Source organism: Vombatus ursinus, unplaced genomic scaffold (assembly GCF_900497805.2).
Source record: "Vombatus ursinus unplaced genomic scaffold, bare-nosed wombat genome assembly UNPS02014847.1, whole genome shotgun sequence".
NCBI lineage: Eukaryota > Metazoa > Chordata > Mammalia > Diprotodontia > Vombatidae > Vombatus > Vombatus ursinus.
The window spans coordinates 5,324,289-5,335,173 of NW_020954625.1; the positions used below are offsets into that span (position 1 = coordinate 5,324,289).

The following is a 10,885-nucleotide window of genomic DNA, read 5'->3' on the forward strand; positions in this document are numbered from 1 at the left end:
TAAGGCCCTTCACAGCTCTGATGTTCATGTTCTAAAGCCCCTTTCAGTTCTGATAGTCTACATTCTATGTTCTAAGGTCCTTCACAGCTCTGATGTTCTATGTTCTAAGGCCCCTTCCAGCTCTGACATTCTACATTCTGTGTTCTAAGGCCCTTCCCAGCTCTGATGTTCTATGTTCTATGTCCCAAGGCCACTCTCCAGCTCCGATATTTGTTCTATCCCTTGTCCCATTCTCACCTGGAATTTCACATTAACTTTACCATACATCCCAAGTCTCTTGGAAGGGATGGGGGGGGAGGCCTCTTCCCTACCCTTAAACCCAGTATACTAGGAAATTTAAAAATAAAGCTAGACTGAAATAAGGAAGTCGTTTCTGAAGAACACGAGTTCACTTTGTTGGTGCTGCTGGATGAGACGATTATGTCATTCTGAAGTCAAAGCGCTTTTCCTGAGGATGCTGCTTTGCAATCCCAGCAGAGATGCCGGGTCAGATGCCCAGGGACCCTAATGAGAAAACCAGATCTGCCAAAGTCTGCTCTATTCTGCTCTCACTCCCCCTCACATTGGTTATTTTTTTTTTTACATGTTTCTCCCCACTATGACAAAGTCCTCCCTATCTCTGGAACCCCAGGGCCCAGCAGCAAGCTTGCTGAACTGTGGGTTACCCAAACGTAGGCTACTCTTTCCTACCTAAGACCCAAGGACCGTGGATTTAGAGCAGGATGGAAACTCAGAGGCCATGCAGGCTGAGCCCTTCATTGTACAGATGAGCAAACTGAGAAAAAGAGAAATGACTAGTAGAGGGTCATTCAGACAGACAGTGTGAGTCTGAGGTAAGATTTGAACCCTGACTTTCGGCACTCCAAGCCTGTCTGAATCCTCCCAGCTCTTCAAGGTCCAGTGCCAAATGCCAGTTCAAATTCAAGCTGTCTTCCTTGACCCTCGCTGGCACTCCCCTACCGCTCTGCAGGAATGAGAACCTTCTATAAAAAAAAGTGATAGCCGTATCACTATTCAGTGATATCTGTGAAATGCTTTACAAGCATTGTCTTGTCTGAGCCAAAGCACAACCTGGAGAGGGAGAAATTTTGACTGTGACCTAGCCTGCGATTTCATTAGAGGAGCAGGTTTGCAGGGGGTGCTGCCTGGTTCAAGGTCAGAGGCGGCAGCAGAATCCAGATCTTTCTGGTTCTAGGGACCAGCTCCGTATCCACCAGTCCATGACATCTCTTGAGGTCAGTACTACAGGCATTATTATCCCCATTTTACAGAAAAACAAGCTGAAAGAACATGGGACTAGAGCTAAAAAACCCCTGGATTCCAGTTCCCGCTCTAACAAGTTGTAGCTGCACGAACGCAGACATGCCTTTGAGCACCTCAGTTTCTTCTTCTGCAAAACGGGCACAATGATACTTACTGCCCATACCTCACAGGTACTTTTGAGAGCAAAGTGCTTTGCATAAACTTTCAAAATGCTACAGAAGTGAGAGTTGTTATTACTTCATCTCCCAAAGCTGCAGTTCCTCATCTCTAATTTGTTTAAACAGATTCCTGCTTTCACTGGTGTAGGGAACTGAAGGTGAGGACATTTCCTCTCACCGAGGCGCAGATCAGCATCCAATCTAGCTTTTGAGCCGCTATTTGTAATACTGGGGTTTCATTGTACCAGGCCTCCCTGTCTCTTACGAGACAGCTCTGAGGGCAGCTAGATGGTGCAGTAGATGGAGCACCGGCCCTGGATTCAGGAGGACCCGAGTTCAAATCCACCGCCGACACTTGACACTTACTAGCTGTGTGACCCTGGGCAAGTCACTTCACCCCATTGCCTTGCCAAAAAAAAAAGAGTTCTTTGTGAACCTGGAAATGTCATGTAAATGAGGGGCTATAATGACCAAAGATGGGCTGTTAGAGAGGGGCAGGGGAGAAACAGAGCAGTGCTTCATCAGCACACACATCTCCCAGGATAGATGCCAGCTCACATTCCATCAAAGCAGATTGGTCATTTGTCTCTAGATAATTTATAGTCAGAGAAGTTAAGTGATTTACCCAGAATAACAAAACCAGGATGTGTCTGAGATAAGGTCTCCCTGACTCCAAGGCCAGCCCTGGTCTCTCCACTCAAGACCCTCAGAGAGCACAGTAGAAAGGGCAGAGGACACGGTTTTGAATCCCACCTCTGACAGTGCCGAGGAAAGTCACTGAAATTCTCAGTACCTCAGTTTCCCCATCTATAACATGGGGGGGGGTTGGACAGGATGGCCTATGAGTTCCCTTCCAGCTCTGAATCCATGATCATTTAATATTAGCTTCTGCATCAACATGGAAACACCCCGCTGAAATCCACCCAGCACAGCTGGAAAACTGCCTTCCCTATGGTCACCCCCATTCTCTGGGGACCCAATTTCACCCTGAAACCTTGGCCTACTTCAAAACTGCTCTGGGGAGAGATTCTTCTCCAGCAGAAAAACCCTTTTAAAAACAGATAAACACCCTCAGAAAGAAACCACCAGCAGAGGAGAGCGGGGGATGTTTATCGCTGCCGACTTTGGAAAGCAAACGCCCTTTGCCCCTGCTCAGAACAATGACAACTGGGTTTCACTGTGAGTGGTTTTCAATGCCAGGGCCCAGCCGGCCTTTCTTTTTGCCAGGCACGGCTGACTGGGAAACCAGTTCCGATAAATCTCTCCTCCAGCCTCCCCCTGCTATTCAAACCAGGAAATCTGAGGAGTAGCTGGCCTCATACACTAATGGAAGTCTGTGGTCCCTGGAGGGATGGGGTGTCAGAGGTTCTCAGCAGCGATTGGAATCCCAGCTCTGCCTCTTAACTAGCTTCATAACCCGGAAAAGCCACTTAAGCTCCCTAGGCCTCAGGAGCCTCCTCTGTAAAATGGGGGGAACTGACCTAGATCAGGGAGTTCTTAATGGGGGGCAGAGGGTGTTAATACGTTTTGATAACTACGTTTTCAGATAACTGGTTTATTTTGTAATCCTATGTAATTTATTGTATTTAAAAACATTTAAATTTAAAACATTCTGGGATTTAAAAACATTCTGGGAAGGGCTCCGCAGTCTGGCTTCACCAGATTGCCAAAGGGACCCAGGACCCCCCAAAAAAGAATGCCTAGACTGATGATAGCTAAGGTCCATTCCTGCTCTAAAGCCTAGGATCCTCCCTCATCCCCCTTAAACCTCCCATGGGATGGAGACTGGAAACCCTGCCCCGAGAGGCAGCTCAGTGGACCCTGGATGGGGAGCCCGGGCTGCCAGACTCGCTCTGCAGCTTTGCAGCTTTAAGGCTGGAGAAGAGAGCCTTCGCATCCCTGGACCTTAGTCCCTCCTAAGTAAAATGGGTGTGACAACCTTTCAGTACCAACCACAGAGAGCCATCCTGGGGGAGAGGCCATGATGACGAGGTAAACAGACATTACTACTTGTCACCGAGAGCCTTAAAAGGTCTGACCACTCTTTCTCAGTTCTCAGCTGGCCCAGAGCTTAAGAACTGCCAAATGAATGAAATTAGGAAAAGGAGGGAGGGGGACAGGACAGGACGAAGATGAACTCTCCAGTCTCCAGTCAAGCTCTTGACAAGAAAGGGGAAGGGACCTGGTTCTCGGATCCGGAAAATGACCAGAATGAACTTGAACCTGGCTCATTAGAAGAACAAGGCGGGGCAGAAGGATTAATTTTTCAGGAACTAGGTCAGCAATGAGCCCTACAAGCTTTCTTTACCTGGGATCCACAAATCCAAAAAGAGTTCAGGGACAGCTTTCAGGGGGTCCACATATGTGGAGGAGAAAAAAATGGGGGCAGCTAGATGGTGCAGTGGATAGAGCTCTGGCCTTGGAGTCAGGAGTACCTAAATTCAAACCCCGTCTCAGACACATGATACTCACTAGCTGTGTGACCCTGGGCAAGTCACTTAACCCCACTGCCTCTCCCAAAAAAAAGAAAAAAATGACACCTTATGTTCGCCACCTCTACGTCCCAAAGTTAATTAGAGTTTGAAAAGAGGCCTCAAAATACATCTGTAGTAGTTTGGGAGGGGGAGACATTGACAACTTGGGAATTAGGAAATGCCCGAAGAAGTGGGGAAGAGGGGAAACCACTTGAGCTGAGCCTTGAATGAAGACAACGATTCTAAGTGGCAGCCTTGAGGAGGGCATATTCCAGGTATGGGGGGAGGGGACAGCAAGTCGGCCAGCTTGTTGGACAGGGGCTGCAGGATGCATCTAGAAAGATCTGGGAGACAGGCATTCAATGCCCAACAAAGAAGTTTTATATTTTATCGAAGAGCAGGGGATCTGAACCAGAGGTCTGCGAATTCTTTTGTTAGATACAAATAAGTATATTTCGATATGGATAAGTATATTTCAACATAATGGGGTCCACAGAGGTTTCACCAGACTGCCCAAGGGGGCCATGACATAAAAACCATTAAAAGTCCTATCACAGACAGTGGAAGCCACTGAAACTCAGTGAGCAGGAAAGTGACAATCAGACCCCACGTCAGAGGCAGCTGAGGGATCTAAACAAATAACTGGGAAGTAAGCCTCAAAAGGGAGGAATCTGAGATCTGGCCAACGACTGCTGAGGCTTCGAGCTTGGAGACTGATCACAGACCAGACAGGAAGGGGAATGTCCAGGCTCAGACATGGAAGAGAAGACACAGGCAGTGCCCCCTTCCCCAACCACAATAGAGTGGGAGGAGGCCATGGCTGTAGAATAACTATGCCATCACGCTTGACCCCAGCTAGCAGAATTCAGAAATTATCACAGTTATTAGCTCTGGAAGTACTCCTAGGAGACCAGCTGGCCACATTGACTCATTGTAAGAGGCCCAAAGGTTGACGTGATTTGTGTAAAACTATACAGTTAGTTAAGGGTAGCTGGGTGGCACAATGGATAAAGCACTGGGCCTGGAGTCAGGAAGACTTGAGTTTAAATCTCTTCTCAGTCACTTTGTAGTTTTGTGACCCTGGGCAAGTCACTTTACCTGGTTTGCCTCAGTTTCCTCATCTGTAAAATGAGCTAGAGAAAGAAATGGCAAACCACTCCAGTATCTTTGCCAAGAAAACCCCAAAGCAGGTCACAAAGAATTGGACACAACTAAAAACTACTACACAATAACAACACACAGGTAGTAACTTAATGGTGGAGCTGGGACTAAAACCCAGGTTCTACACTCATAATCTAGTCCCCCGTGGACTACATCAATCCTTAGCAGAGGAGCTGGAATATGGAAATATGCATTTATCAGGTAGTGAGGGTGGCGGATAGAGAGCTAAATTCAGGGTTTAGAAAGTGATCTGGATTCAAATCCCACCCCCTGACACTAGCTACATGATCCTGGGCAAGTCAATTAATCTCTCTGCCTCAGTGTCCTTTTTTCTAAAATGCAGACTATAATGCCTGAGGTACCCAGGGGATACTTGTTGTAAGGTTTAAATGAGATCACACAGCCCAGGACAGAAGGAGGCTAGGTTCTGAATCAGAAGAATGGGCTAAGATCACTTACTAGCAATAAGATCTTGGGCTGGTCATTTCTCCTCTATAGTCGAATTTTCCTGTCTTGCAAAATGGAAGAGGGAAGGTGGATTAAAGGTCCTCCGAGACCACTTTCAATTCTAACTAAATGACCCTGAGATATATACACGTGTATGTATTTTATGTGTCTATATACACTATATGCATTATATAATACACACACAAACAAACCAGGCTTTGCAAACTTTAAAGGACGTAATGAATGCCAGCAGGTAATCACACAAGGACTAGGAGTGGCCTGGGTGGTGCAAGCACAGGCCATGTTGCCTATTCCGCACTGTGTGAAGTCTTGTGGTAACTTCTCTTATTTTCATAAACTTCTTCTGATACAATGTAGCACTGTAGAAAGTAGGTGCCCACTGTGTTCTCCACAGAAAGATTTCCGGGTGGGGCAAGGCTTCCTCCTCTCCATGCAGCTGCCAAATTGATGTTCCTAAAACACAGCTCTAACCATGTAACTCCTCTAAATCCCCAGTGGCTCCCTACTGTCTCAAAAATGTCATTTCATTGGTATAGGGTACTTCCAGGTGATAAAACTGGAGTTGCCAAAGCAGATCAGCTCCTCCTCTGTGACTTCCATCTGTAGAGAGCTACTTAGAGTCAGATGACTTATCCAAGGTCACAGCTAGTCAGAGGCAGGACTCAAAAGTCTTCCCCAGCTCCCCATCTACTAAGCCATTATCACCTCTAGGAGAGACAACAAAAACCCTCTTTGTATGGATCTTGCATGGACTTATACCTATGATAATATTTAACAGGGCAGCTAGGCAGCACAGTGGATAGAATGCTGGATTTGGAGTCAGAAAGATCTGAGTTCAAATCCTACCTCAGACACTAGCTGTGTAACCCTGGGCAAGTCACTTAACCTCGGTCTGCCTCAGTTTCCTCACCAGTAAAATGGGCATAATAATAGCACCTATTTCACAGGGTTGTTGTGAGGATCAAATGAGTTAACATTTTAGTGCTTTGCAAACTTTATAATAATATACAAATTCTAGCTTTTGATATTATTTTATGTGTATGCACAGACTACATTCCATATTAGAATATAGCTCCTTGAGGGCAGGGGTTGTTTTTTTTTTTTATTTCTTACATTCCCAGCACTTAGCACACTGTCTTGGAATACAGTAAGGTCTTAATAAAACATATACTGACTAACACCCTCCCCAATCTGGCTCCTACCCACCTTCCCAAATATTTTGCATTACTCCCCCTTTATGTCCCATTGGTATGTCCCATTGGTGTGCCCCTCGAGGAGCCCGGTGGAAAGTGTTCTTATTTGTAAGTCAAAGGAGCTGGATTTGAAAACAGATTTTCCTACTTAATACCCTGGCCTCCTGGCTGTTCCAGGAACAAAACAACCCATCTCTCCCATCCAAGTATTCTGCCTGGTTGTCATCCCACACCTGGAATTCCCCTCCCTCCTCCAATGGACAACCCCTCTTTGTACCTTTCTCCTGCTTCCTTCAAGACCCAACTAAAACCCCACCTTCTCCAGGAAGCCTTCCCCACCCTTAACTCTAGTCCTTTCCCCCTGTTAATTATTTCCAATGTATCACGTATAGTGCTTTTTTCAGTAGACGTTTGTTTACTGGCTATCTCCCCCATTAGATTGTAAACACAGACCATCTTTTTCCATCTCCAGCGCTTAAGCACAGGGCCTGGCACACAGTTGATGCTCAGTAAATGTTTACTGATCAACAATAAGCAAGTCACAACCTCATTCTGTTCCTTATTTGTAAAAGGAGGCACTTTTTTTTTTCTTAAACTGAACTCATGATTTCCTTGTTATAGGGAAGTTCAGGTAAGAAAACTTCCTATCACAAAACAGATCTGCACCTGTTTTCAATTTATAGTCAGAGTTGCCAAGGGCACTGAGAGATTAGGTGCTTTGCCCAGGAGGGTGTGTCCAGTCTTGCTCTGAGACAAGACTAGAAGCCAGGTCTTTCTGACCCCAGGCCAGTCTCATCCCTGCAAAATGCAGGTTGAATAGAGTTGTCAAATTCAGGGCCCTCACCTAAGAGGCACCAGACACCTCCATTACAGGACTTTCCCAGAGCATCTCTCTCTTTTTTTTTTGAGATTTTTTAAAATTAATTTATTTTGCTTTATCAACAATCACTTCCATAAGCTTTTGAGTTTAAAATTTTTCTCCCCCTCCCTCCTCACCTCCCTCCCCAAGAGGGCAAGCAATCTGATATAGGCTATACATATACATTCCTATTAAACATATTTTCACATTAGTGATGTTGTAAGGAAGAATTAGAACCAATAGGAGGAACCACCAGAAAGAGGAAACAAAACACAACAGAAGGAAAAAAAGAGCAAATAGTATGCTTCGATCTGCATTCAAACTCCACAGTTCTTTCTTTGGATGTGGATAGCATTTTTCATCACGAGGCCTTTGGAGATGTCTTAAATCCTTGTATTGCTGAGAAGGGCTCAGTCTATCAAAGTCAGTCATCACTCAATATATGACTGTTACTGTGTACAACGTTCTCTTGGTTCTGCTCACTTCACTCAGCATCAGACCATACAAGTCTTTCCAGGTTTTTCTGACGTCTGCCTGCTCATCATTTCTTATAGCACAATAGTATTCCATCACATTCATATACCACAACTTGCTCAGCCATTCCCCAATTGATGGGCATCCTCTTAATTTCCAATTCTTTGCCACCACAAAAAGAGTTGCTAGAAATATTTTTGTACATGTGGGTCCTTTTCCCATTTGTATGATCTCTTCAGTATAAGCCCTAGAAGTGCTATTGCTGGGTCAAAGCCCAGAGCATCTCTTAACCGAAGGGGCTACAGTAACTTGAACCAGAAGCATATGCAATCCAGCTTTTCCCATTAAACCAGATAGGAAAACCGCTTGGCATCTTTGAGAGGGCTGCCTGGGGCACTGAAAGTTTCCGGGGGTTAATAGCACAGTCATGTTTACCTAGCAAAGGTTACCAGGCACTCTCTGCTCAACCCTATAGGCTGTAATCGAGTGTTACCTGCCTTCATTTCAGAGATAAAGAAAATCGATCCTTAGAGAAGAAATAAGTCATTTGCCCGGACACATCCACTTAGTGGCCTCAGACGTGATTCCAAGTCTTCTGACACAAAGCCCAGCACCTCCTTCCCCACAGGAAAGTGACCCTACCCTAGACACACCGTCGCCCGGGGCACAGGTGCTCAGCAAAGATTTCTTACCTCGCGATTATCTCTGTCCCGGATTCCCGGCCACCTCCCTTTCCTGAATCAATCATCTCTAGAGCTTTAGCTTTATAGCTGGAAGGGACCTCCTTACGGGTCCAGTCCAACTCTCTCGTTTCATAGATGAGGAAACTTAGACCTGAAACCGGGACAAGTGGAGGACTAGTCCACGAAGTGACTCCGGGTTACGCCACTGCAAATCCAACAAGCACCACACTTAATCAGTTTGTTGCTAATGAATGGAATCCTATTTAAGTTGCCCTGGGGACCAGAAGCGCCGGACCCGAAGGCAAAGAAGGGCTGGGGTGCCCATCACTGCAGGGGGAACCCAAATCCAAGTCAGGGGAACAAGTACGAAGAGATCGATCAGCGCAGCCGGGCACCTTCCCGGAGCGACCGGGCAGGCTCCGCACTGGCATCCGACACTCCCTCCCTCCAGGTACATTCTGGGCTCCAGCGGAATTGCCAGCTACTTCCCTAGGAGGACCAGGGACTTGTGGGAGGACGGGGTCGGTGGTCCTCTTTCCCTTTCATTCCTTCCCTTCGCGCGTCCCGGCCCCGCCCCCCAACTCGGGGTAGCAGTCCCCCCTTCCCCCCAAGGCTTCCTTTTTTACCCCTCCCCCACCTTCTCCCCCGACGGTCAGCTTTCTCACGCTCTCACTCTTCCCCAACTCAACTCTTCCCCTCTTCCCCTACGTGTGCCCCAGGCGAGGCTTTCGGAGAGACCCCCGCCCACCCGGGGGGAAGGGTCTCGGCCCCGGGGGTCGCGGCTGAGCGCTTCCCACCGCCAGGCGGCTCTCCCGGGGGGGGCTAAGCTAGCCCGCCCCCGCCCGCCGGCTCGGCTCTCTCGGTGGGGGAGGGGGAGAGGGGTCAGCGCAGGGTCACTCACCCAGAAGAACAAGGAGTAGACGATGAGCGAGAACTTCAGGCACAGGTAGGAGAAGCGTTCGCAGTAGCGCACCTGCCCCGAGTCCCCTGTGGCCATCATTTTCCCGCCGCCGCAGGACCCCGACTCCGCCGCCCGGCCCGGCCCGGCCCGGCCCAGCCCGGCCCCACCTGCGGTTGCCGCTGCTGCCCCAGCCCTGTCAGCGCCCCGCCCCCTCCGCCAACCGGCGGCGGCGCGCGCCAATCAGCGCTCCCGGCCTTCGGAGGCCGCCAATGGGCGCGGGCGGGGGCGGGTCCGGGGCGGGGCCGCCCCGGAGGCGGGGCAGGGGCGGGAGCTGCAGGGGCTGGCCGGGTTGCTCCGGACGCACACTGCTGGCGCCTCATGTGTGCATGCTCGCAAGCTTCTGCAGGGGGCTGGCTGCTCTCTGATAATCGGGCTCTGGGGAGCCGGAGGGCCTAGGCCCCCGGGAGCGTCGCCTGCAGGAGTGGAGGGAGCCCACGAGGGGTACAGACCCGAGGGCACGCGCGGGGACGGGGGATGGAGAAGGGAGCGTGGGCCCCTCGAAGGCGGCCGAGACGGGGGCTCCCCGGACGGCCCAGCCGCCGCTCCCGCTGGCCGGAGCCCTCCCTCCAGGGAGCCCCTGCGCAGGGACCCCGGCCCCCAGAAGTCTGGTGCTCCCCGCGGGCTGTGCGCCGTGTCCCGTTGGACGGTGAGCCCCCAGAGGCAGGGGCGGACCTCGCCTTTCCTCGCGCCCCCTGCTCTCAGCGGTGCCGGTGACAAATGTGAACCTGGGGGGGGTGGGGTCACCCTTCTAGAGCTGGGGTGGAGAAAGAGAGAGGAGGGGGAGAAGCCGAGACCCCCGGGGCCCTCGGCCGGGCCAGCCCTTAGTTTTACATCGGGAGGTGGGAGGACGGGACTTGCCCAGAGCTGCAAAGCTGGCGAGCCTGGGGTGAGCGTGAACCCCGGCTTTCAGATGCCGGAGCCTGGTGCTCTGTCGGCTGTACTGATGCAAAACCGAAAACCCGAAATGACTACGGCCGTGAAAGCGGCACGATCCGCGAAAAGAAATAGAACTTTGAGAAATGGGAGGGGAAAGAATCCACAAAAGTACAGGAGAGGGGCTGAGAAAAAATCTCCTCCCCTACAGCTGAGAAGTAGGGGGCGCCGGGACGGAATAGTGTGTACATTCGCAAAGCGAGGTTTCTGTATCTTCTTTTTGCTTGATTATTACTCCGGAGCTAGCACACTTTGCAT

General features: G+C 49.5%; 1 protein-coding gene across 1 annotated transcript in view; it reads right to left on the bottom strand.

Annotated features, from left to right (window-relative positions):
* The window catches only part of TSPAN15 (tetraspanin 15), a 64,796-nt gene extending 55,021 nt beyond the window's left edge, over window positions 1–9,775 (bottom strand). Inside the window, exon 1 of the mRNA XM_027840520.1 lies at window positions 9,635–9,775. Coding sequence (XP_027696321.1) covers window positions 9,635–9,733 — 99 coding nt within the window. The 5' untranslated portion in view covers window positions 9,734–9,775. The remainder of the gene's footprint in view (window positions 1–9,634) is intronic.
* Between the last annotated feature and the right edge of the window lie 1,110 nt (window positions 9,776–10,885).